Source organism: Thunnus maccoyii, chromosome 2 (assembly GCF_910596095.1).
Source record: "Thunnus maccoyii chromosome 2, fThuMac1.1, whole genome shotgun sequence".
Lineage (NCBI taxonomy): Eukaryota > Metazoa > Chordata > Actinopteri > Scombriformes > Scombridae > Thunnus > Thunnus maccoyii.
Window position 1 is genome coordinate 28957476 of NC_056534.1, and position 27920 is coordinate 28985395.

At 41.3% G+C, this 27920-nt stretch overlaps 1 protein-coding gene and 1 long non-coding RNA gene across 8 annotated transcripts in view; one reads left to right on the forward strand and one right to left on the reverse strand.

Annotated features, from left to right (window-relative positions):
- Positions 1-5730: 5730 nt before the first annotated feature.
- The window catches only part of rgs12b (regulator of G protein signaling 12b), a 48313-nt gene continuing 26123 nt past the window's right edge, over positions 5731-27920 (reverse strand). For 2 of the 6 annotated variants that reach the window (XM_042427428.1, XM_042427417.1), the window contains exons 6-19: positions 20411-20432; positions 14485-14654; positions 13684-13776; positions 13330-13473; positions 11985-12167; positions 11543-11693; positions 11339-11433; positions 10831-11043; positions 10213-10286; positions 9942-10068; positions 9744-9840; positions 9498-9568; positions 8322-8493; positions 5731-7933 (exon numbers count right to left, since the gene is read on the reverse strand). In XM_042427428.1, coding sequence (XP_042283362.1) covers positions 7332-7933; positions 8322-8493; positions 9498-9568; positions 9744-9840; positions 9942-10068; positions 10213-10286; positions 10831-11043; positions 11339-11433; positions 11543-11693; positions 11985-12167; positions 13330-13473; positions 13684-13776; positions 14485-14654; positions 20411-20432 — 2214 coding nt within the window. In that variant the 3' untranslated portion in view covers positions 5731-7331. The remainder of the gene's footprint in view (positions 7934-8321; positions 8494-9497; positions 9569-9743; positions 9841-9941; positions 10069-10212; positions 10287-10830; positions 11044-11338; positions 11434-11542; positions 11694-11984; positions 12168-13329; positions 13474-13683; positions 13777-14484; positions 14655-20410; positions 20433-27920) is intronic. The other 4 variants (XM_042427439.1, XM_042427448.1, XM_042427465.1 and 1 more) reach the window with 4 other exon arrangements.
- On the forward strand, positions 11620-14483 carry LOC121907947. 2 transcript variants are annotated; one of them, XR_006099135.1, is made up of 3 exons: positions 11620-11695; positions 13704-13791; positions 14399-14483. It is a non-coding gene; the product is annotated as an uncharacterized LOC121907947 (long non-coding RNA). The 2 variants fall into 2 exon arrangements; XR_006099136.1 differs by lacking the exon at positions 11620-11695 and adding an exon at positions 13425-13500.

The window sequence follows — 27920 nt, forward strand, 5'->3', positions numbered from 1 at the left end:
GTGTGTGTGTGTGTGTGTGTGTGTGTGTGTGTGTGTGTGTGTGTTGTGCCTCCCCCTGCTCACAGAGAAGGGGTCACTTTTCAAAATAGCCTTTACAGCGCAGTCCCCGCCGGCAGACTGCACTCTCTCCCCGACAGTTAGACCACCGCGGCGGGGAGAGACAGCAGCCTCCCCCCGCTGGGCCCTGCAGAGTTAGTACAGTTGTCATCCTGCGTCAAGTGCTTATTGTTTACAGCGGAGCTAATTCGATTAAAACCGCATAACTCGCGTACCTTTCACTTAACTCATAAAACTGGCACTCAGCCGAGTGTTAGACAGGGATTCATGTTGCCTTAAAGCTAATCAGAGGAGCCTCAGCTCTGTCTGTAGACAATCCAGGTTAATCTGTAAAAGCTGCCTCAAGAATAATGCCAATTAAGATGTTAAATTAACAAATTAGCCTCAGAGTCTCAATTATAAATCAATTATTATACGAGATTCAAGAAAATACTTTATTACATAAACATGAATATGCATATGTCCACTGAATGAGCAAATCCTGAGAGGAATACAGCAGTCCTCCTGGTTTTACTGGATACTGACTCGGTGTCTGTCTCACAACAGTAAGGTATATAAATTCTCCTGTCATTGCTCTTGACCAAGGCACTTAATCTCCAGTGCCCCTGTACTGTAAGGGACTGGGGCAGTTTTTCTCTGAAAGGACAGGTGAATGTGTGAAGTTATTAATTGTCTGGACACAAAACCAATAATATTTATCTCACGGAGAGTCACTGCTTCACTGTGTTGTTCTGAAATAAGAAGACAGATGAGGGTTTCCTTTTCTAAACGTTAACCTTGAACTGTAACTTCAGCTGGTAGACATATTGAAAAAAGAACTAAAATTAATACTGCTACAGTTTTTGTCTGCCTCTTAAAATTACAGGTTTATGTCAAAATGCAGAAATGCAGGTTTTCTCCTGCATGCTGCTGTGTCCAGACACCATATTACATACTAGAGCTGAAACTATCAGTTAATTAACTGAATTAACTGGCAACTATTTTAATAATCTATTAATAATTTTAGTCAATTTTGAAGCAAAAAAACTCCAAACAATCCCCAGTTCCAGCTTATAAAATGTGAAGATTTTCTGCTTTTCTCTGTTTTATCATAATGTACATGTATAAGGAAATTGCGATGAAAAATTTTCACTATTTCTGACATTTTATAGACCAAACAATTAATTTATAAATTTAGGAAATATTGGTCAGATAAATCAAGAATGAAAAGCATTGTTAGTCGAAGACAAACGGTTACTTTTGAATGTCACTGCCAGTTAAACTTCACAAGGAGAAGACAAAATATTTTCCCAAAAATCTAATACTTATTTTTTATTTTCCTGCAGCTGTTTTACCACCATTCATGAAGTGTTTTGATTTTTTGCAGCTGTGAGCAGCTCCAGCACTGCCTTTGTGCATAGTGATATCAAAAGCGCACTCCAAAATTACACACTCTTTATGCTTTTTCATGCTTATACGTGCGCCGACTTTGACGGCTACAGTGTCTTCTGTTACTTTCCAGTGTGAACACAATACAGCACGTACTCAAACAATGCTTAGAATGAGTATGTAGTGTGGAACTGGCACACAGCCTTTGATTAATCTCAGCCTGCTGTCTTCTAATGGTAGCCCTCAGTAGGTAGTCTGGGGAGCAGCTGCACAGTTGTTGACACTGGGCTCTTAACCTCAATTTGAAACCTAGAAAACGTTTCAGCTGCTCCATCAGTGCAGTCAGAGTAGACATGAGCGGGGCAGACAGTCCGTGAGTCAGTGGGCTCCTCAAACAAAGGTTGCTTTCAATTTACTCCTGTCTATCTGGCGTTTGCCCTCACTTTGCTCCAACTGTCTCTTGGCTTTGACCATGGAGGGAACCTCTGAAGTCTGGTACACGGTTGACCTCGTCCTGCTTCCACGGCAACGCAGCTCCAAGGCCACACCCTCCCACTTCCTGTCTAGTTCTGAACCCCGAGAGCACCGGAGGTCTCGGGAACCTCTGCGGGTTTGCCTGGTGTCTTCTGAGTCTGCAGCGGCCTCGATTTTGTCAACATCCAAGGCTCGTTTTGGAGTTGCGTGGTTGGAGCGGGATGAAGGTGACTTGGATTTGCGTCGTGAGCGAAGGGGAGGCCGGGGAGGGGGGGGAGGAGGAGATGGAGAGGGAGGTGTGGGGTTGGAAGATGTTGTTCTTCTGCTAGGCATTTTGAAATCTCCTCCTCCTCTCACCATCCCTCTCCATCTGTCTCTGTCTTTACCTGAGGAAGAAGAGGCTGCAGTAAAAAAAAAACAGATGACAAAACAGACAGGAGGCAAAAGAAATGACAAAACACTCACCGCCACTGCAAACCATCCACATGCAAGGAGCACTCCAAGAAAACACAAAATAAGTCCAGAATGTTCTGCGTTTGTCGGTAAAAGTTGGTGGTGCAGTGAGGAATAAGATAAAAAACAAGAACACACGGTCTATAACCTGAAGCTAGAACATATCATCATCCTTCTGTGTTTATGTGCATATGAAGAAGAGAGTGAGAAATTAAGATTATTCATATTCTGTCAAATTCAGTCAAATGTCACACTTTGACAGCCATGACCAGACTGTAGCCAACTGCGCCAACACCATGGATACAGCATCTCACACACACACACACACATACACACACACACACACACACAGAGCTGGGAAGCAGCAGGAAACTAAGTGGATGTGACAGATATTCCTAAACTGGCCTTTGGCTATGACATCATGGGAAAGAGGGTTAGATGGTGCTCACTGCCAGTGTGTGTGTGTGTGTGTGTGTGTGTGTGTGTGTGTGTGTGTGAGGGAAGAGAGACCCTGTCCACTTAATACAGGCTGCTGCCATCTACTGGCTGAGAGACAGAGAGATGTATTTTGTTGGTGATAGCTGATGTGCCTTCTTTTTGTTCACAGTTCGTTTTTTTTTTACACAATTATGTGACTTTGATTTCAGACTGTTGTCTCATTTCATTACTTTTTTTTTCTTTTAAATGGCTTTGTCTTATTTCAAAAGGTGCAAATAAATCAATTAGAACAAGCTGCTCACACAGCAGACATGTGGACATTAAATTGTTGAAAGAGCACAAGTGTAATTAATGAGGATAATAGGAACACAGCCATCGTTAATGTTGTTAGTTCCACCTGTGCTTTTCCTGCTATGACAAGTCAAAATATCTGCTGTGACAAATGCTTATTACAAACAAAAGCAGTGAAAGAAAGATTGAAATTAAGGCGTAGATAGACAGTCTTTTTTTTTTTTTTCTAGCATTGTGGTTCAATGGATGACTGATACAGTCTCCTTCCGACTCTGGCAGATGTACAGACAGAGTTGTACCAAGTACAAGTGCTGCAACTTGTCTTCAGTATTACTCGACAGCAAGGACTGTATTGAAGACTAATGGGCTATATGTCACATAATTCCTCGCATAGCTTTGCCAGTGTGTTGTGCAGAGCCTTTAATGATTGTGCCATAAAAGTGACTACTCTGTATGTTTTACTCTTCCAAAAAGATGTACAATAACTCGAATGAAAGAGCAATTTTTAAGTGTATTAGAGTAACTACAAGCACATGAAATAGTTAAGCTCTCGATTCAGTATTACAGTATGTTTAATTAGCTCATTTCAACTCAAGATATCATACAGTGTAATCTGGAAAATGAGAAAAAAAAAGTCTTCTCCCCCCCTCTTCCTCTGTCCACCATTTTTACGTTTCTCCTCTCACCAGCAGATGGGGCCATTTGAGGTGACAAGCACTAGATGCTCCGCACTAGAGGGCTTTTGTTGGCCAGTAGACACATGGGCAGTGGTCCCAGAAAGAGCCAGTGAATTGAAACACAGAGCCAAAACTGTATTCGTATAACAGCTCCTGTGTACAAGGTTTTCCCATGCAATTACAGCAACAATAAGATAACTGACTGGGTCCTGTAGTATGAAAAGAAGAATCACACCCAGGAATTAGTTTACTTTGAAGAAACTTCAGCACTTCCTTGGAATTTAAATTAGAATTAAATTCAATTTTAATGCTCTTAAAAGGTAAACATTACTGAATGTCAACACTTTGAGGATGGAAAGGACTTTGTATTGTTATTCTCATCTGATAAAACCATCACTATCTTGTTTCTTTACACATACAGATCCTTGTCTTTTTGTCCTTTCCACTCTATTTTCCCAGCATTTCTTTGACAGAGTCTTCTGGGAAACACTTGAAAAATCTTGAAAAATATTTATCTCCCTTTCTGTTTCTGTACGGAGATGGACGGGTTAATTATATGGACTGGTTAAATACAATCAGTTGGCTGCTGTTGTCACATGTCAGTACCGGAGGAAACACAAACACAACAGAAAACACTGAAGAATTATTCTAATGAAAACCGCTACAGAATAAGATCATCATGTGATGCTAAAGACACGCAGATGTAGGCGCTTCTGTGTGAGCGCGAGCATGTATGTGTGAAGTGGAAACGAGTATGTGTGTGTGTGTGTGTGTGTGTGTGTGTGTTAGGATGAGGAAGAAACAGAACTTAGTTTTGTTTGTGGGCTACCAAAGAGCCCATGACAAAGCTTGCCTAACAAGGCGTTGAGCAGAGGGGAACCCATGCATAGCTAATAGCCCAGTACCCCCAAAAAGCCTTTGTACCCCGAAACAAAAGCCTTGTCCTGCAGACAAACACACACACACACACACACACATATATATAAAGAGGAAAGAACAGAAGAGGCAATAGAAAGAGAGGGAGAGGAATATCAAGTAAGCTAGATAGGAGAAAGAGAGTGTTTGACAGGCTGAGGTGGACAGAGGTCAAAAACAGAAAAATATATAAAGAAAAAAAATAAAGAAAAACGTAACTTAAGAATCCTCTTTACTGGTATTGAAAAAGCATTTCAACTATAATGGCTCAATTTAAGAACAAGAACTATGAGCAGGATCATCTGAGATATGCCAGTAATAGTAATAGTTAATAGTAATAGTTTGATATATTGTGAAATGCCTTTATTCACTTTGTTGCCCCTCGTTTCTGTTCGGTAAATATGAAGCTGCAGCCAGCAGCCTTTTTATTTAGCTTAGCACTAAGACTGAAACAGGTCGACAGCTTGCCTGGCACTGTCCAAAGGTAACAAAATCTGTCTGCCAACACCTCCAAAGATCAGTAATTAACATCTTGTTTGTTTAATCCTTACAAACCTGAAATATAAAGATGATGTGGTTTTTTGGGGGGGTTATGTGCCAGATTATTTCTTGGCATTAACTTTCTGGAAGAAATAGTCTGTACAACCCTTCATAAAACTCCTATTTGGTGTTTTTAAACATGGATTAAGCAAACAAGATATAACACATCATATCTATACGGCACATATACTGCATATAACCTATATATACACCTTTCGACAGAGCCAGGCTAACTGTTTCCTTCATTTTTCAGTCTGGCTCCAGCAGACAGACATGAGAGCAGTAACTATTTCCAAAAATGTCATTCTATTCCTTCAACAATTGGAATATGAGGGTGCATATAAAAACTCCATGTAAACATTGATCCCAGTTCAGCACCTCGATGCAGAGAAGTGCTAAATACAAATGTGGGACACACACTCATGAAAAATGAAGTGAGGAGAATTGAGTATCTTGGATATTGTTGAAAGTCTAAGAAAAGAAAGGAGGCTAATCACATGATGCTCTGCAGAGAGAGTTTAAACTCTAAAACATTTATTTGATCTATTTACAGACAGTACAGTCAACTGAACAGAACAGAGAATTGATTTCTACTGTGACACAACTGAAGAAACAGCATGGCTGCATTGCAATTCAACAATGACTACAGTAACGCGGTGATTTCACGAAGTTGACTATATACAAATTAATACTTTTAACTGATAGATAGTGAAAATTAAAAGGATGTGGGATAAATTAATGTTTTCTGGAGAATATAGTACAGAATAAAGTAAGAGTAAAACCTGTAAAAAGTGAAACCTTTTGACTTGTTAGTCCAGTTTTTCCAGCTGAGTCCCTGTAGGAAATAACAGCTCAAAACATTGTTGAATTGCTAGACTGTGAAAACTCATTTAAGAAAAAAAAACAAAACAAAAACAGATGCTGCTGCGCGATGTAGTGCAAAGAAGAAGACGGAGATGAAAAAAAAGAGAAAACTGCTCACATACAGACGGATCAGAACTTTCTGGATTATTTGGTCAGAGAGCGAGATCGCATGTGTGCGCCGTCGCTATAGTCTGTTTTCATGAGTGACACGAGAAACGCCTGAGGTGAGAGAACAGTGTTGGAAACACAGAATGTACTGTGCTCGAGTCGATAAAGAACAGCTGAGCAAATGTGTGCGTTCATGGTACTGTAGCATATGTCTGTATTTATAGGGTCAGCATGCAGTGTGTTTAAAAGCATGTAATAAGTTGAAAATAACACATGGTCCGCATAGAAGTGCGCTAAAGTAGCCTCCATACCGCTCTGGATTTGGAGCAGCTGATTATTAGCAAATATCATCAACTGTTTTCTGAAGGCAGCTCAACCACCTGTAGCATGAAATAAACTGTGTCCACAGTAAAAAAAAAAAAAAAAAGAGGGAGAAAATGATTTTAAAATGTGTAAGGATGTGTAAAGTCTTGTTTGTAATTGGCTAAAGTGCATTGTTAGATTCTGTACACTGGGGGGGCTGGAGGAGGGAGTTTGGCACTGGTCATCACCAAGTCATCCTGAGCTCGCCCTCGAGCTTACGTCTCCAGAAACAAATCCACAGCGAGTCCGCTCAACAGTTCACACAGATACACACCACGCAGGGAAATTCCAAAGACAAGCTCCATCCAAGCCTAATGCATCCATTTTTCCTCTTGTCATGTGCCTGACCTGTTATCTTAAGGCTGCTGTTAACCTACAGTAGATGCTGGCCAGAGGGTAGTGCATACATCACTATATCAACTCACTATTTGACTACATGAACACTTATTTCTATTGTATGTGATGAGGGTCTTAGCTCTGTTTTTTTTTTTTTACATTATTTGTAAGCTGTAGCTGTATTAGCTGTATTTTTACACTTGAATCTGGAGTTTAATGTTTTTGTAATTTGACTTAAATTGTAGAAAGTGATTTGTTAAATTAAAACATGTTCTTGGGGAAGGGAGAAGATCTGGATGCATTCTGGGCCATTCAGCCACAGACCGAGAGTTCTCAAGGTCTGGACTGAAAATGGCTGACAAGGAACTTCAAACTGACTTGAAAGGGTCTCCAGTCCCGCTCGCAGTCAGGTGAAGGAAGAGGTGAAAGTTCAAAAGTTTATAGAGTTCACACGGGGTAGGTACCTGAGCTAGGCCGACCGTCCTGTGCTTGTTGTTGGGGTCGTGGGTGGGGTTTGCACGTTAGGGCTGAGGGAGTGACGTAGTTGAGGATGGGGCTGTTAATGTCCCCCTCTCCCACTAGAGTCAGATCAGACCGGGTGTCCTCCTCCAGCATCTGGACTGATTCTCCCCTGCCAGAGTCCTGGAGGAGACCACGCTGGGCACCCTGGGATGGGTGGATGGGGGAGATGGTGCCAGGAAATGGAGGAGGTGGTCTGGCTTTCCTCCCCCCTCCACTCTCAGTGCCCAATGCAGAGTCCAAGCTCTGAGACTGATGGCTCGCGTTGAGCAAGTGGGTGCCGCCTCCCCTGTCATTGCTGTTCGCCTTATTGCCCCGGCGACCGCTGCTAGGGAAGCTGCCGTTGTTGGGGTTACAGGAATTAGGGGTGGAGCAACTTGGCTCAGGGTCGTAGGGAGGAGGCGCAGCCTGGTTGGTTGCCGCTGGCGACAGGCGCAGAAAGTCTGGGAGCTGCAGGTCGCTTTTGTTTAGCAGGCCTCGCTGGTCGTCTGCTCGGTTGCTCTGAGCTTTGGATATGAGGTCGAAGAACTCTGCATGCACACACACACACACACACACACACACACACATACACACAAGTGCAGACACACAAACACACGCACATGTACGTGCATGTGTGCGCACACACACACACAAATGAATAATCACCCAAAACAACAGTTTGAATACAGTGAAACACATTGATTGTAATTCAGGAAACATGCAGCAGAGGGTGTGTATTAATCAGTTAGACAAGTCAAAGCTACATTCAGTGTGAGCAGAGGTGACTGTGCTACATGTAGCTAGCTAGCTCCGAAAGCAATTGGTGCTGCTTCTGCAATACTGCAGACAGGCAAAAAGGGTTAGTGTGATCATAGCAACACAGCTACAGGAATAAGAGGTCACAAAAGAAAGAGAGGGAGGTCGTTTCATCTTTACCTTCAGCTTCGTCTATATTAATCTTTTTCTGCTTTCTTTTCTCCGGAGCCTTATGGAGAGAGACAGAGTGGTTGGGTAAGGGATGGCTGCTTGTGTTAGGGCTGGGCCCAGCCTTGCCGTTTTCCCCATGGGGGTGGGCTGAACCGGCTTTCCCTGATGGCCTGTCCTCCCCCTGGGGGCCACAAGGAAAGTGGAGCGGGGCATTAGAGCCCTGATGAGTCATGATGGTGCAAGTATGGGCACAAGTACTGACAACACGTGGGAACCAGTGCTACTGATGGTGAGGAGTTTGTAAAATGGGAGCAATTTGACGAGGGATAGGGGGCACATGATGATTCCATGATGGGGGATAATGAGATCGTTGGCTTAATGTAATCAATAATGAATGACATTGATTGAAAATCATTCTAGTAAAACATATAATTTCTAATTAAAGACATGTAGGATGTTCCATTCAGACAACCACAATGTCAAACATTGTGTGTTCATCACCAACATGTAGGCTAACAATGACACACACCACAACACCAGAGGGACTAACTATCTACTACTTAAGTGCCACACTACTGCCCTTGAGGCAAGAAGAAGTCTGTTTTAAAAACAATTCCATTAGAATCGAACAAGTAATGAAGTAATGAATGACCACTTCAGATGGTCATCAATAAGCTAAAACCCCAATAATACCAAGAAAACCTAGACAGCAATCAAAAGTACTACCACCACCAACTAATTCCCTTCCAGGTGGAAAGAGGGAGTTTCTGGAGATTTTGAGACCCAGCAAAAGCTCTCCGAGGCCGGGCATTTATCACCTGGCCAGTGGATTTGTTATGGAAGAAAGAGAACCAGCAAACCAGAGAGAAAAGTCGGTGATGCATTCGGCCACAGGCAGACCACAATAATGGAACATTAGGATCCTTGAGAGTGTGACGGGGCTCTTGGCCCCACATGACAGTGCACATAATACAGTCACACACAGCCTGCACGCTGCCAGAGACACACATCATACACCTGCGCACATTTATAACACATTGCAAACAGACATGGGTGATTGAAGACAGCGAGAGAGACACTTAGTAGCGTGACATCATCAACCAGGAAGTGGAGACATTCGGTGGGTTATGGAACATTCCAGAGCGAGAGGAAAAATTGGAAATAAGAAGTTGGAGGGGATCTTACTGTTGTTGATTGGTTTCTGCTGGTAGAGGGCGGGACGTGGCTCTTAGAGGGAGCTGCTTTCTGTTTGTCTGCTGAACAAAGGAGAGAGACAGGCAGATGTAATGACACTGATGAAAAATGATAATAAATGAGACGGCAATGCAATTGCTATTTTTTGTTAAGGTAATGAGAGACAGCAGCTCACATTTGTTGACAGAAACTTTGTGTGTGTGTGTGTGTGTGTGTGTGTGTGTGTGTGTTCCTTACCTTTTTCAGGGGTGTTTTCTGCTATATCTAATACAACTCGCAGCCCATCCAGATTGGATATAGGAAGGCCTAGATCTAAAGGCTCCGACTCCCCACTCTGCATCAAACAGACACACACACGAAATGAGAATAACTTTATCACGACTTGTCTGTCTATTTCTGTCTGTCTACAGGCATCTAGGCTGAGGGGGGACTTACAATGCGTGCCACCAAATCAGAGAGGTGCAGGCCATATTTGGCCACTACAGGCCTGAGGACCTCAGTCACTGGCTTGGTGGGCTTTGCTTTTAGACCCACTGAACGGTTAATAGGGACCAAGTCAAGTCTGGAACAAGAGAGAACAGAATTAACACTTCCTGTAGGGCTCTGTAGCTGTAGTGTTAGTGGTAACAACATAGCAAGGACTGGTTGGAAAGGTTATTTTGATATTGCATAAAAGCCAACTTGATTACGACTACATGTTACTGACCTGAAGAGAGTGCGTTTTTCTAGTCGGAGGTCTCGAGAGCACAATGTCATACAGTCTTGGTCCAAAACAAGTGGCTGAGAGAGCGAGACAGAGAAGCACAGGGAGAAAAATAGAGTTAAATAAAGCAGAAGAAAACAAAATCATGACAATTACTGCTCTAAAATCCTTCTTTTTTTTTTACATCTTTTATCAAAAATACATATGTAATTTTTTGTTTTGGGTACTTGGGGGCACAACTTCACGACAAGCTGAAAATCAAACATGTTTGACATATTATGACCTTATGAAGTTAATATGGCTGACATGTTGGCAATCTATTGCCTGTTTGAGCAGTGAGACTGAAAACAGTAAAACCAAAACAAAGACCCAAAAGATACTAAAACGCTCCACAGAACTGAGAGAAACTGGGTAATAAGTCTGTGGGTTTGTCACCAAGATTGACATCTTTCATATTTAATATAGTCATTTAACCAATTGTTCATGTAGAACTAATGATTAAGGCAGCTTTAAATTTTTTATTTATATTTTTTAAAATAACCAAACTGACCCTATTTTTTTACAGAATCTTTGAGGCCAAAAACAATATTTGGGACAGCCCCACATCCATTTGTGTTGTACCTTCTCCCCTCCAACCAGGAAGAGGTCTATAGCTGCCAGGTTGATGCAGAGCTTCTCACAGAGGCCCAGCAGCAGGTCCCTGATGGACACTCCGGCTCTCAGTGGCACAGAGCAACATGAACCATCCGGCAAGGTTATGTTACACTGCCTCAAGGGGGCGCTGCCCCCTCCACGCTCTGTTGACACTGATACTGCACCACGGGAAACATCACCCTGGAGGAAGAAAACAGAGACAGAGACCAGGAGTTAGAGAGGAGATAAAGACAGTGAGAAGAGGGTTAAAATAATAAGAGAAACAATAGAGGTAGCGGCTGATAAACAAGCAGTTTTTATGACATTATTTCAGTAATTTTAATGTTTTTTATTTTAAGTTACTTTTAAAGCAGATAAATTAAATTAAATGAGAGGAAGAGAGTAAAAAAGCATCTCTATGCTGACATGAATGTCTATGTTCCCATTGCTGTAATGCCTAAACTGATTATCTGGCGATGTCTCTTTCCAGACTGACCTCATTCCTCCCTGACCCCGAAGTCCCAAGCTCCAAACTGGCTCCTGAAGACAGTGAACCCTGCGATTCACGGCGACCGTTGCTGCCAGAGAAATCTGAAAAATAATACACTTATCAGTAGTGTCTACAAGAAAAACAAATGAGGGAGTAATTCCACAAAAGGACAAATAATAAAAATAAAATAAAATAAAGAAAACTACTGACTGTAGTTTAAGTCAGCCAGCTCTCGTTTCTTCGGGCCTTTGCCGAAGCTCCTGTTGCGAGACCAGGAGAAGAACATGCCCTTCCTCCGATCTCCTGAATCATCCCGGCTGTCTTCGTTCAAAGATCGGCCCGACTTGCTCTTCTTGTCCTCCTGTAAGACACAAACAAAATGATTGAAGTGGGGTAGACAAAGTAGTTTGCACACACAGCAGGCTCATTAGAGCACACACAGACACAGTCAGATGCAGTGCCTTTCAAAACCTTTTATCTGTTCTACTTATGAAAATACTGGGGTTCGTTCCAACTCTTCAAAATAGTTTGGATTTTTAGGAAGTCTGTGACCCCCTGAAATTCAATAACCACTTGTATTTTGGTGTAAGAAGCAGTACAAGCTTATCTATATTTATATACTTATATATTTATAAGCTGTGTGTGTTGTTACCTTCTTCGGTGTGGAGAGATTGGAGCGGTCGGAGCCAGTGGTGCTGTGTTTGGAGGTGGGGCTGCTGGGAACATGGTAAGGGTCAGGCAGGGGCCTGCCCTCCACCTCCGCCAACATACACTCCTGGTACAGCAGAGACTTGAGGAACCGTGTGTAGCTGTCGAACTTCATTAGGTTGAAGATCTAAAGGGAAGGAAAGAAGCAATCAGTGGGCAACAGAAAAATACAGGAAGGAAAGAACAAGCGCATAAAAAAGGAGGGAGGAAAAGGGAAAAACAGGAAAGGAAAGGGGATGGAGGGCAGGTAGAGAGGATGGAAAAATAACCTACGGTAAAAGCATTGAAGAAAGAAAATGAAGAAAGGAAGAGGATAGAAAAAGGAATGAAGAAAGGAGGAGGATTAGAGAGGATAAAGAAAGGAGAAAGATAGCAAAGACTGAATAAATTGATGACAAGAAGATGCGTACAGATGCTGAAAGCAGCCCTTCGAGGTTGTTCATGTTCATGGATGACTACTGACACACAAATGACCAACACTGGTCCAGAGGATGTGTCCTCTTATGGAGCATGAACATGCTCTGTAAATCAAATGCCAATGTGTCTGTTATATTTTCATGTGTTTCTTGTTAAAGATACATGTACTCGGAGGGAAAGAACAAAAGGAAAGAGCCTGGTGCGAGTGTGGAAGTATATGTGTATGTTTAAGAGCTCATGCGTGTATAAGTCTGACCCAAGATTCTGAGTCAATGGCGCCACGAGATCTTGATGAGCCCAGGGGTATTTTGGAAAAGCTCATGTCAGGCTTTGATGTGTGTGTGTGTGTGTGTGTCTCAGGGAGAATATGTGTGCATGTTTGATGTGTAAAAATATAGACGGTGATGATGAGAATATCCTTCTAGCCTTGTGACTCTTATCAGTTTGAACATCTGAGCTCAGCTGTTGAAATCAATAGACCTTTTCAGTAATTCTCCCCCCTCCATGACTTGGAGATCTAAGAGGCCATTCACATCCATGATGCTAGACAGCAGGCGAAGATGAATAGTTGACCTTATGTTGTGTGAGCACCCAGTGCTGTAATACTAGTACATTTTCAATAAGGGTCTGTTTTGTTTCAGTTTTATTAGTGATAATAATTTGTCCTTAAGGGAAAACTTTCACTTCCCCCCCACGAGGAAGGTCAGAGGTCAGTGTCATCTAAGTATAGCCTCTGGATCAGATGCTTCCTGTTTGACAGAAGTGTTTGCTAGTCACCTTGGGTTGCTAGTTAACTCTCTTGGTGTGTGTGTGTGTGTGTGTGTGTGTGTGTGTGTGTGTGTGTGTGTGTGTGTGTTTGATGTATACGCTACCTGCAGTTGCTGCTCCTTGAACATGTCAGGTTGGGGGGCGTTGAGGATGTTGTCGGCGAGCTGAGCTTGACTGTCTATGTTGACCGGTGTGGTGGCTTTACTGGACAGGAAGCTGTTGTAGATTTCCCTGGCTCGCTGAGATAACTGGAAAAGATGGGAGAGTCAAGCAGAGTGAGTTGCAGTAAGGGACATGGAGTGTGGAACAGATGTTGAAGTAGAGATAAAAAAAGACAAGATTTTTAGACAAAGAAGATGAGTGAAGAGAGCTAAGTAACACATCTCCCTCTGCTTTGCTAGAGGGGATGTCAGTGGATAAATGAGTGTGATCTGACTATGTGCTTGTGAGTGTTTTACCTGCTTTTTGTCATTCTCAGGGACGTGACTGAAGAACTCACAAGCCTGCCAGAACAGGATATTCTCCTCACTGAACTCTTTCTTTAGGAATTCCTGCAGCACAAAGAGGTAAATGTGGATAAAAAAATGACATAAAAATCAAACTAATATACGGACAGAAGTGTCCTACAGTAACAAGCATGATTACATCAGCTGTGTAGAGATAATAAACGAAAAAAGTCAGTTTAGAATATGATGAAATGCAAGGAAATTAATCCTTTGGTGAATCTGTGCAATAATAGAGTATGAACTGTATACCTGCTGTATAGGACACTTATCATCTCTGTATGCAGTATAGGTCAGTGGTTACAGTAGGTCTGTCTCTATAGCTGCTATCCAAGCAATTGAATGCAAAATCTGTTGCATCAAATTGTAAAAACATTCTTACAGTTTGCTTGATGAGGATTCTGCCAGTAGAGACATTACACAGTCTAAACAAAATGAAACTGCAAGCCGGCCTGATCAAATGGTTCAGCCCCACGATAGATTTGTAACATTCAAAAATGTCTCTAAAATAAGTGCAGTCCAACTTTTTAGCAATGATCTACTTTTTAACATAATGTCCCAACATACGGCAGAATACTCAGCTAACAAAATTATTTCTAATCCACCTTTAATTTCTATATTTCTATTCTATTCTTTCTGTTATTTTTTAATTTTTTATTTCATGTGAAAGGTTTCATTTAAGTCCCTTTCATAGTTGGAGACCGCTTATGTGTCCTTGTGAATGTGCATTTGCCACCACCCGTCATGTGCTGTTACCGAGAAGTAGCGGACGCCCACGGGGTCCTGCAGCAGCCTCTCGAAGCAGACAGCCCAGCTGGCCACTCTCCTCTCAGTGTGGCGCCGGTGGCTCTGGACGCTGGGAAGGCTGGCATTACTGTTCAGACTGTTGTCGCTGCTGCAGCCCTGCAGCTCCACGCTGTTCAGTTCTGTGCTCACACACACACACACACACACACAAAAAAACACATGCAACATCAAGTACTTGTTGTATCTCAGTAGGGCTTGAAATCTCTAGATACTTCCCAACTTGATTGTAATCAGGGTCCAATGATTTAAAAAAAATAAATCTCTTGATGTATCTCAGTTTTAGATTTCAGTACTTTTTTACTGTATGTACACAATCACAACAGCAGAATCATCAGGCAATATGTTGTTGGCTGTGTGATATGGTTACAGTACATATTAAGATAAATAAACAGGTTTTTCCTAAATGTATAGCCACTTTGTCTGCAGGATCTGTACCTGAAGGCAACACTATCAGCTGATGATAAGGCCAGGGTAGCAGCCAATCCAGTGAGAGCTCGTTAACCCTCACATGTCCACGGTGTGGTTTTTTGTTGCTTTATCATTCGCTTTGCAACACAACACCCATACAGCAAACTTTCACTCATACAATTCCTACAATATTGATATTACAGATTTGACCTAAACATTTGTTTGAACTACTTTCAACTCATTTGTTGTAAATACACTTACTTTATAATTCTCAAGGGACACTCAAGGGTCTCCTATTCTTGCCACTATCTAAGCGTCGGGCTGTGACATACTATGGCAAGTATATACAAAAGTCACATATTAAATAATCAAACTGAGAACTGTGTACCACTGTTTGCACTATATCAGACAAAACAAATTTTACTCATCAAGCACTATTTTAACATTCAAATGAAGGAGTTTTGAACATGGATGCTTCATTGCTCAAAGGAGATGCATCTAAGAATCTAGTCTTTTTCCCACCACCAGACCTCAGAGTGTCTATGTTCCTAATGTTTGGACAGATTAGCAAAAAAACAAGATCAGGAGGCAGAAGGAAAAAGGAGAGAAGCTGAGAATAACCAGAATAATGCAGCTTCAGGCCTGACGAACTTAAAGTGGGCAGCTCAGTTGAGATAAAACAAAATACAAGAACTGCCAGAGGGAAGCCATCACCGGTCAGGTGCCCAGGACGACGCAAATCCTGTAAATAAACTGAAAGACCAGTATCCTGCCCAAAGCTAAAGTTCTGTGCGATTTACTTGGAAAATTTGAAATTTGCTAGAAATGGATAATTGCAGTGTGATTTCCGCTTTTGCTCATTTTTCTCCTATTTAATGTTATCAATGACAATTTTCACACTGAAGATACTTTTAATCCTGCTCATTCACTCGCATTAAGTTCTTAACAACAGTAAATAACTCCTGAGACTTCTGCTTCACTCATTAATGGTTCTGTATTGCTGTGAATGAGAGGCCAACATCAACCAATCCATTTTCCTCCTCAATGTCACAGGAACTGAAGTCTATCACAACACACACCCTGGATAGATCATCATCAGTCTATTACAGAGATACTCCAACAATATGAAATGCATCACAACAGTAACACCAGGCTATAAACAATATGCACATTTTTTGAGAAAAATAGTGAGAGCTAAGACAGGAATTATGTTAGTAACTGTATGGTTTTGCTTTTCTACTTTCCACATTTTCTTCATCAGAATAAAAATTCTATCAAAAGCAGACAGTATCAAGATCGTCATTTAAGCTAACACGCAACCCAACCAAGCAAAAGTTTGATTTTAAACAGTTAGACATTACAATTTCTGCAACTTTGATAACTGAAATTAACTGGAAATATTCAACAAGTAAGATTTTAAAGGTCCTGAAACCTATTTTCTACAAGAACAAACAATTTTCTGCTAAACTTTAACAGCTTGGGTTATTTCACAAGAGGGATTTCTGTATTTATATTTTCCTCTGTTCTGTATTGGAAAATAGTGATGTCAAATACTTCTGTGAACCAGGATTTTGCAATATTTGAATCAAAATGAGATGACAATCTGAGGGGTCAGGCCAGTGTCAAAATCTGATCAAACCACACCCACACAGTCCTGATGAAGCAGCTGAAGTTTTGAAACTCCTTATAAATAAGAACTAAGCATGTTTATCTTTCCAAACTTTAATTGATTCTTATTTGTTATTGAGAAATACTTCAAATTTGAAACCAAGTTTTCAGGGGCTTTAAGTGAGATTACTGAATAACTTCATTCTGATGTCCACTTCTCAAAAAGAGGCACTTTTTAATATCGATGCAAAAGGAAGTCAACCGTTTGGAAAGATAGTTTGCTGTGAAAATGCTCAGCTTTAGTTCAGTTCACTGTCATATTGTAATGAAGATAGAGAAGAGCAACGCTAAAAGCAAAGGCCGAGTTCACTGGAAAAATGTAAGCCACAGTATTTAATCGTCACACCATTCAGACTAGCAACAACATCTTTAACCACAGCACTCGCTCTACCACATTTCTGCCAACAGACAGGTTTAAGCTCATGTGATCCATAGTCTGCATTCAGTAGCTACAAAAACATTTATTTAACTAACTGTGATCTGGAGATTCTTTAAGCTTCCTCTTAAACATGGCCTTATAATGATGTAGCCAGTAAACTAAAAGATAACCAACATCAAAACCTTCTACTGTCAATATGTTATCTCCTCTGTGCCTAAAATCTGCATTTTCTTTAATTAGACAAGAAACACCAGCTGTCTCCTCACCTGGGTAGAGCTGGTAGGAGCCTGTGTGGTGCCAGCGGGGCAGGTAGCGAATCCTAAGAGGTAACCAAGCCCCTCCATCCATACTCACCCTATCAGGGCCTCTCGCAAACTCAAACAACACCAGGTCGAACACACACAGATACAGATGACAGCATCACAGGGAGGAAGAGAGAAGGATGGAAAACAGGAAGAAAAGAAGAGGGATTGAAGGAAGGAAAGAGGCTGTCGGTGGTGAGCAACCCAGCTGACAACCTGAGAGACCACAGAGAGAGTCAGGTCACAGCATGCACACGCACATAGATTCAAATACACACACATACATACGCGTGTGCCTATGAGCTTCCAGGTAGGTAAGTGATACAAGCACACACAGGCCTTGAGATGATGAATAATTAAGAGCCGAGGGAGGAGGGAACTAAAAACGCAAGAGCACACACATGTATGCCTCTACACACAGACACACACACATACACACAACCTGCAGTATTGATGAGGAGCTTGTTAAAGGAAGGCCACTACTGAGACTAATGAGGCCTGCAGCTGCACACACACACACACAAAGAAGAAAGAATATACATCAACCTACACTCTTGTCTTGACTTTTCTGACAGATCAAAATAAATCAAAATTTGTGAGAAAGGTTTACAACAAGGCACAATACAAAATATATATACACTACCGATCATATAATATTACTACTGTGATTCTGCTATAGGCCTTCAGACGTCACTCTCCAAGTACAGTCTAACATTCAACAGTCATACAGGGACAGTTACTCGTGTAACTGTCAAAAATGTAAGTAACTTACACTCAAGAAATGGCCTAAATTCATGCATACAGTACATTTTATGTTATTTACATGAATGATTACATTTCCTATTTGTGTGCTGTATTTAAATGTCTGCTCTAAAAACACACTCGACCCTTCTACACTGAACCATGAATACAAAATCATGTAAAACTTACAAAGATGGATTTAGTATGTTTTTTAAGGGTGTGTTTTATTATTGGATTTAAAAATGAAATGAATTAAAAGCAAGTTATATTAAAAATCAACACTTAGTGTTTACTATTATCACTACCGACATACAGGAAACAAGTTTTCTTACTATGATTGAAAGGGTCCTACAATGAACACAAAATGATCTGCCACAGTAGAAAAGTCTGGGTTATTTCACATGAGAGCTTTCTGATTGACCTATAAAACCCTAAATGGGCATGCCCCTTCGTCCTCATCGGTTCAAAGACTACACTTTCCAAAAACCCACCCTTTTACTATTTCCATTGATGACTGTCCGGTTCACCCCCACCCACACACATATTTCTGAGTATCCATCAGAACTGAGCGACATTTGAATTGAAATGTGATGACAGTTGAGATATGGGATAGATAGAAGTTGTTTGTTTATGTTGCCATGCCACTATCAATCAAATCTGATCAAACCACACTCACACAGTCTTGATGAAGGCAACTAGTTAAGTTATTAACTGTTTAACTCTTAATAAATAATACCAGATGATTACTGTTTATGCTTATTTAATAATGAATATTTAATGTTATGGAAAAAACTGGAGATTTAGTACCAAGTTTTTAGGGGCTTTAAAACTGCCATTTGAGTGGAGTCTATGTTAGACAGGAGTTAAACTGGCAGAAGTTAACAATAATGCTGGACAGCGTTTTGCCATCATCTCATACAATCAACACCCTCAGTACTGCTGCTCACAAAATAATCAATAATCTCTACAAGTGTTATTGGAAAGAAAGCAGAAATGCTCAAGAGAAAATTACAAACACCAGGCACTTCCAGGTAACTTGCTGCAATAAACCCAACTTAGCTCTAAATCCCAAACATCTCTTATATCAATTTGATTTAGTGAGAATATTGGAGAAACTTTCTTACAGAATCGTCTGTTTAGTTGTGCAGGATTCCTCCCGACCGAGATAACATTCATTGTGTAACCTTCACTGCGTTAATGAGTTTCCACTGCGCTCACAAACAAAACATCCTCTCTTCCAGAGACACGTGGTGTGAATAAGTGGTTATAAACAAACATGTCTGCCATGGCTTCTACATCCCTTTTGTGTTGATTCTCACCTCCTCTTCCTCCTTTTATCACCCATTAGCCATAAATTGTGTCTTTTAAGTGCACCGTGAGGCGTTAAAGCTCCATTAGAAAGTCTCCTAAATCCAAGACCTTTCGTTTTTGTTGGCACATGCTAATTGCACACAAGACACAGCACTTTACATCTAATGAGATCCAGAACAACACAACAAAACACCAAAAGGGAACACAGAGTAAATCCTATTAAGACATACATGCTGATAAAAAACACAGAACTGATAGTATAGAAGTGAGCAGTAATAAATTAAACCCTGATATAGATAATTTGTTTTATTAAAATCTCAGTATGCTTCAAACAAAGTGTCTGTCGGTTCATCTAACAGCGACTGAAACACCCTCCCCCGCACCTTTCCAACTTCAATATGTGGATAGATAATGTCTGCCAATTTTTGTTACTTCCCAAAATGACAATCTGACAAGCACGCCCAGGTGTGTAGAGGTGAGCAGGTTTGCAGGATGGCAACTTCCCTCTCACTCTGTTTCACACAACTATAATATCACTTTTTATGAGTGCAACACCATCAACGTCTTGGAGGAGGCGAGCCATTTGGAAAAGCTATAAACACCTTTTCTTTTAGACATGCTATTACATTGTGGTAATGTAGAACTGTCAGTTATTAAACTATTCCATCTAATTAAGAACTGCATCACAAATACACACGGAAGAATTAGTAAAGTAAAAGCAACATGTCAGCCATTGAGAATTTAATCTTTCCCTTTAAAGTTGACTCAACACCTTCTTTTGTCTCATGCTGTGTGTCCCATCCATGACTTGCCACGGCAAGTTCTTGTTGTACAGCTGATCTGTTTACAAAGTTGGGACTATCTTTAGGTTACAGCCTGGAGCAGAGCAGGTAGAGGTGGGGCAGAAGTTGAGCAGGTCAATTCAAGCCAATTCAATAGATAATTGTCAAGGGTGTGTTGAATGTCAAAATAAAAACAGAAATTGGCAGAGAGAAGGTTGAGATAAGGTCATGAGAAAGGTCAACAAAATTATGAGAATAAGTATTGAGAAAACAGATCAACTCACCTCCATCGGAGACTGCAGCAGACTGTAAAAAAGCACAGAAAGACATGGATTAGGATCTCTCCTCATCACACATTCATACAAGCTGGAACAGTACATGAGGGCCAAGAGGCAGCTGCCCAGGCACACACGCTTTTGACCACATGGAGACACGGACACAGAGTGACTGTTTCTTCTCACAGGATCTGACCCATTATCATACACACTTTCACATCATGACACAGTAGGTTAGCGCCCACACTCATTGTCTTGTGTGTGGGTGGAATCATCTGTGAACTGGCTGTGCTTGCTCTGCAAGAAAACCTCCTCACAGGGGTGTGGCTTTACTGTGTGTGTGTGTGTGTGTGTGTGTGTGTGTGTGTGTGTGTGTGTGTGTGTGTGTGTGTGTGTGTGTGAGTGAGTGTGAAAAGGGGAACTTTTAGGCCTACCTGCCCCCGATTTCACAATGAGGTGTGTTGTTTACTTCCGTATCTCACAATCACTAATTTTAGAATTTATCATACAGCTACACAAAACATATCCAAACAGACAACATAACAAACTTCATTGAATTTGCATCTAATCAACAGCCTTTACTGTCTTACTATTTTCCACTCACACAAACACAGACAGAGAGAACTCAGTTCAGACTCAAATTCTATTTCCCTAACAAAACAGCACACACATACACACACACACACATATACACACACACACACAGCATACAACTCAGGGATTTTTATTCCAGACATGCTGAGCCGGGATGAGATCATTCAACGCAGACATCAGTAATGTAGCTAACTCTGGAACATAGTTGAAACACTCTGTGACTCAGGCACAGCAAAAGGAGAGGAGTAGACAAAAGGGAGAAAGAGAGAGAGAGAGATAGAAGCGAGACAACAGAGGAGGGGTGAGCAGCAATTTAAGACAGAACTGTTTGCCAAAGAGAATATAAGAGAAAGACAAGGGAAGCAAATAGCGGAATATCAAACTAACAACGGCTCTCTGGATGTTAAAAAAAAAAATAAAAAAATCAACACCGAGCCACACGGTCAATCTGTCAGAGGCTTTTGATGCCGTTAATCTGACCACCAATCTTGCTAGTGACTGACTTTATGCTTATTTATTTAACCGAAGGCAGGCTGTAGAGAAGCCATGTGGCTATGAAAGTGTTTTGTTCCACTGTAAATTGCTGTGAACGACGCAGGATGACTAAAAAAAGATTATTTGTTGAAGGACTATGTCTTTGTGTTAAAATCAATAAAATGACTACAATTGAAACTGACACTAAAATAAAAATAGAAATCTGCTTGTTAACAAAGGACTTTAAAAGGGTCTAAATAAGTCAGTTTCCTCACTGTTAAATTCAGACATAGTCACACAATATGGAAAAAACCGTGCTCTCCAGTCCGGCCCCCTCAGAAAAACTTCAAGAAGCAGCATCTTATATATCACTCATACACAAAAACAATCCGTCCTAGGATCAACTATATGCAGGCTTTACAGTAAAAGGGTTACATCAGTGTAGGCAAATGCATTACCAGATTTCCTGTCACAACCTGATTTCGTCTAGTTTTTCATGTGCATATAAACACACAGTAGTCAATCTTCAGTCTGTCATGAAGTCTTGTTTTCAAAAATTCACACACAGCTTTTACTGTAAAAACTCATCATCTTCAATTCATTCTAATTCATTTGTGCAACATCCCGATGCAGATTCAATGTGCACTTTTAAACTACATAAATCTGATTAAGTTGACCCCCCACCCCCACCCCCCTTCACCCCCCCACCCTCTCCAGGCCCCATTCATGTGCATCTTGGCCATTTTTCCTCACTTGAGTCAAGCTGTCCTGCCCAGATGGCAAAGTCAGTGTAATCACAGGGATTATCTATTTCAGACTGTCCCTGGAAGAGCAGAGGTTGGCACCGACATGTTAAAGAGATTTGATGTGATTTTATAGGAGTTGATTGTGGTCAAAGCAGCACAGGGGACAAGAGAAAATGACAGAGGGAGAAACCTCAGCAGTGGAGACTGGTTACCCGATCCTCACACTGATTAGAGTCCCACACGTTTCTCGTTTCACACACATTTCAGTGTCTCTGATGTGCATGTGTGTTCGTGTGTGTGTGTTACGACATGCTGTGTATTTTATATGGGTGTAGCCGATGTGCATGTGGCCAACATCTGTTAGAGATGTCTTTTGTATGTAGGGTGCATTCTTTTGCATTTGTGAATGTATGTGTGTGTGTGTGTGTGTGTTCACCCCCCGTCCCCATTCAGATCCAGCGTGATCACTTCCAGACGTACTCTGTAGTGGAGCGGCTTGGCCCCTGGTCGAGGCCCCAAGTCTCCTCTCTTCTTTCTTTTCTTCCCCTCTAACCTATTTTCAAACTCCCTCCTTTTGTCTCCTGTTTTCCCCCTATCCAGTCATCTTGCTCTTTCTTCTTCTGTCCCTCATTACCATCTCTCTCCTTCCATTTTTTCCCTCAACTCACTCTCTTCATTCCCTTTCCTCTGTCATTCCAGTGGTGTCCCCCCTCCTCTCCTGGCAGATCCTGGTCATTCCTGACAGCCCACAGGGAATGACTGGGGTTTTCCAGACTTTCCCTCAATTCCTCCTTAAGATTTTCTATCCAAGCCTCTATCCACAGGGATGCATGCATCTGGAAAATTGTGCTTTGATAATAGAGAGTCATAATATCAAATATATCTCCCACAGTCTGCAGCCAACAAAACTCTCCTTCCAGTTCATAGCTTCCATGTGCTCTCAGTCTCAACTGCTCTAAGACTTTATTAGACTACTACATCATTACTGGCAATAAGCTTTTACTGATATGTCATAGCTCCAATATTGTCTACGGTTATTGGTGGTGATGCTGATTTCCACAGATATTAATGGGGCCTTTATGTCCCCCATCATACAGTAAATGCACAATAAGTTCAGAAGAAAAAAAGTGACACAGCTGCACATGACTTATAGTCATGATTAGGCTTTCCACATTTGCGGAAGACTTGGTTTATTGTTAGAAGAAAAAAAGTTCCAAGCAAAACCTCTCAATGTGTGTTGTGGTTAGGATTTTTGTGAATTACTGCAGAGCTGTAGCTAATGGTTTCTTCTTATCAGTCAACATGCTATGTATTCACCACTTAAACTGTCTCAGATAGAGTCAGTCATGATACTGCATGACAGCCGTTATATTCCTAGCCGTGGCTAGGAATATTTTGGTTGTTTCTGTGTACATCAAACTGAATGTTTCTGCAGAAATAAAATCATCGGCACTAAAAGAAAGTCTACACTTTCATTAAATACAAGCTTAAATCAGTGATTGACAATAGCAGCTTGGTCAGGTATTTGACTTTCTCTTGCTCTGACATTTTTGAATTTTATGGTATTCCAGAGCATATAATCTGACTATCTGCAATATTTGCAACACAGTATACCACAATTATTTGATGTATTAATACAAAATAGACAAATTTACTTGACAGCTGTGATCACAGACACATCAGACGCAGTCTAAAGCTTGACTAATACTGGATTTTGTGGCTGATACCAAATTGACAGAGTTTAAAAACAGATTATATATTAGCTGAAACAGCATTATATTTTTTAAACTTTGTTTTAAACAAACGCATAACAGAAACAATTATTTCTGAAAAGGGTCCCTTAACCTTTCTTACTGAAAGAACTGCAACCGAGATATGTGCAGACTGGGACCTTTTGAAGTTGAAAAGTAAACTTGTCAGTGTTCTTTGGTGGGCAGAATGTCATTTGAAGTAGGGCTTCAGGTAACAAATATCAATTCATATGTTTTTTTTAAATCCATCAAATAATTAAGTCAAATTGCTCATAATAATTTATCAAACCCCAAGGTGACATCTTCAAATTGTCAGTCCAAACCCCAAAAATATTCAATAAACACTGATATAAACCAAAGAAAAGCAGCTAATCATTATATATGAAAAGGTGTAACCAATAAATGTTTGGCATTTTTGCTTGATGAATTACTGAAATATTAATTAAAAGTAATTGTAATTGATTGATTGACTAATTATTTCAGCCCTTATTGGTAGATATCATCATATATCAATAACATCAAACCTCATATATACCCCAATTGTAACTGGTTCAGTGGCCTAATTTATAGCGGCTGCTGGAAAATCTTGAATTGTTCTGAGAAGTCCTGACTGTGCTCTGAACAATGATACTTCGGAAATATATTCACTGTGTCAACATTCAACACCCTCACCCACTTCAACAAAAGATAAGATATGTCTTTATAACACTCACTTGCAACACACGCTGGTCTGAATCACATCCAGGGCCATTTATTATTTCCAGTTGACTTGATGATGCATGTCTCTCATCAGGATCCCTGTCTATACACAGAAATCTTCTACATACAAGATGCGACTGATAAGAATGTAGGAGGCATTATATTATGACTGTTGATCAGTAGCGATAACATACCCCACTGGATTATGTGTAAAACATGGTTTCTTTGTGTACAGGTCCAAACATGTTTGTTCACCTACATCCTCCTACTTTTCAGCTCCCTGAACATAAAATGCCACCGTGTAGCCACATGCACAGCCTGTTTATGTTGGGTTTATGTATGTGTATGTGTGTGAACGTGTGTGTAGGGAGTGGTTGGTCACCTTGTGTGCAGGTCCCAAGTGCTTTATTAGCTGTGACTAGTAAGAAAGGGGTGGTTTACATCATCAGTTATGCACTCTGGACATTGGGTTCAAACTAGAGCTAAACACACGGTATAATTTACAGGTGTCCATTCTCACTGTTATCATAATATTAATACTTCAAAACCCATAAAAGTCTCTTTAAACAGTCTGAAGTTTCCGAAACGTTCCTTGTCTGTGTGTTGTATGTGCCTCTAGGTGGACGACGATTCCTGGAAAAAGACGTTCTGTTTTATAAGATGAGACATAGAGCAGCCAGTAACACTTGACAGGGTGAATAAAATATGTCTATCTGTGGGAGAAACTGTCAGGGATAACATACGCACAAGCGCTCACAAAGACAACCCTGTTTGTACCACAGGAACCTATTCCTGGCTCCGACACTGGAGCTGTAACTGCCACCTTTGGTAAGGAATGAGAATCCACTCTTATGTAGGTGTGAGAGCGAAGTGAAAGATGACTGAATAGACTGAAATATGGAAGAACACTGAACATGTCCTCTAAGTGTACTCATGTGCCTGTAAACACTGGCATTACCACAGGAGACCACACCTATAACTGAACAACTGACATACACACGCTGTCCTTAAAAGGTGACTTGGAATTCACAATGCAGGTTTCCAAACTGCACACGCTTAAACACACACACACACACTTCCAGCTGAGGAGGAAGCTGTTGCGCCAACAGTCTCAATGTGTGCGTGCCTGTGTGTTTACTTTTGAATATGAGGTGAATAGTAGCTGCCATTGAGAAGACCGGACTCACTCTGCCAGGATTGGCAACCATGAAACCACTTAGCTTTAGCGTAGCTTAACTCTGTGAGGCAAGATGAGGCAAACAAGCTGATTAGCTTGTAATGATCCAAAAGTCAGTCAAATGAGGCTCCGCAGGTGTGAACACGGAGGGGGGGGGGGGGTGCATTCCTTGCAACACTGAGATGTAGATGCACAAATAACAAATCTAAGCACTTCCTGAAAAAAATGATTTTCAGAAAGATTTTGAAAATACATAACTGACTAAAGCAACGGATAAACAAATAGAACAATCAGGAAACTCCGTGTCAATGGCCCCATGGGTTCAAAATCTCAACAAACATTTCAAAACTTAATTTTTTATTCTGATGTGAAATGCTCTGCGACTGTCTCTGGAATTCTGGGAAAGCCTAAATCCCTGCGATGCACTCAGGAATCAATATCTACTCTCCATGAAAGAGAGGAATGCAGATAATGTTTGCTTCCCTACAATAGAGCCGCACAGGAGATGTGACTCAGAGGCTGAGCGGGTGATAAATGTCTGTTTTACTTGGCTCCTTGCCTTAAGCGCACCACCGTCACACAGGCAGAAGAGGGAACAGACGTGAATACAATACAATCTGATCAAATACCTCTGTCTGAACACCCGCAGACACACGCTCTCACAGCTGCCAGTCCACACACCAAATAAAGTGAAATTCACTAGTACTGAGAGAGCAGAGTCAGCTTACCTTTCTATTGTTTTATAGCTGTTTTTGCTCAGTTTCTTTAAACATGCACAGGACGAACTTTGGGTCACACACACAGAGGCAAGAAAAAAAAAAAGAGGCTCTTTCTGTCTTCGCCTCCATTTGTCTCAGTTTCTGGCCCTGTCCCAACCTCTGTCTCCATCTCCCGCCCTGGCCCAAAACACATCTGGCTTTGAGAGGAAGAGAAACAGCCTGGAGCTTTCTCAAACTCTTGTGAGTCTTTCTTTTCTTCTATCTCACTTCACCTTTACGCACACTTCCCCAGTCTGACACCACCGTCCACAGAATGGATTGTTCATTTTTAACTTCTGCTCTGTTCTTTCCCCCCAAGAGCTCCTTGTCCTCTCTCTCTCTCTCTCTCTTTCTCTCATTCATTTCCATTTTCTATCTGTGCCTCCCATCCTTGTGTTTTCCCCTTTCATACTGTATGCTCTGAAGGTAATGGATTCCTCTTTCTCCTTGTGTTCTCTGCTGTATGTAATAGTCCCCTCGTTTTCCTGTTTGTCCCTGCATTTCGCACGTGTAGCGAGCGGAACAACACTGGTACACACTGCAGACACCTTCACTCATCCCTCTCTGATATTCATGACAAGGCGAGCTGAAACTGGAGTACGACACTGACGCCTTGTCATCAGGAAAAGTGCAGCTGATTTTTTTGTTGTGGCTTTTTCTACATGTGGCACTTTAACAGCCTAACCAGTCAGACTTAGGTTTGTTATTTGAAACTACTTTGTCTTCTTATGTTTGCCTCCATGGACATGAATAAATGAGCAGATGAGTAAATAACTCTTTCTGTACACTTCTACTAAAATGTACTTAGAAGTTCAGTACTTTTCTACAGACCACTTGTAAAGCACAGTAAGTGTGTTGTGTGTCTGTGTGTGTGTGTGTATACTACTCACTGTATTGAAGTTCCAGACCCGCTTGAAGGAGAGCCTCTTCCTCAGGCTCATCCTGCTCTCCTCTCACAGAGGAGAAAACCTAATGACTGCTTAATCTACATATCTAGCACACAAAAACAGTCATGTTCACACACACACATACACTCGCGCGAACTCTGACGCTAACTGAGCTTCTTTGGAAGTTTTCTAGGACAGGAAACTGCAGACAGCTGACTCGGAGGGAGCCATGCCTCGGCACATCTGTCACACACACGTTGAATTGGCTGTAACTATCTGCTAAAGCTGCGAGAAGGAAACACACACAGTTTCTCTCTCACTACATTATATAGCCCTCTCCTCTCTCTCTCACACACACACACACGCACACACACACTCCTCCACAACCTGAACTGACAGACTGACTAGGAAGTTCCATTCTCTCGCACACACA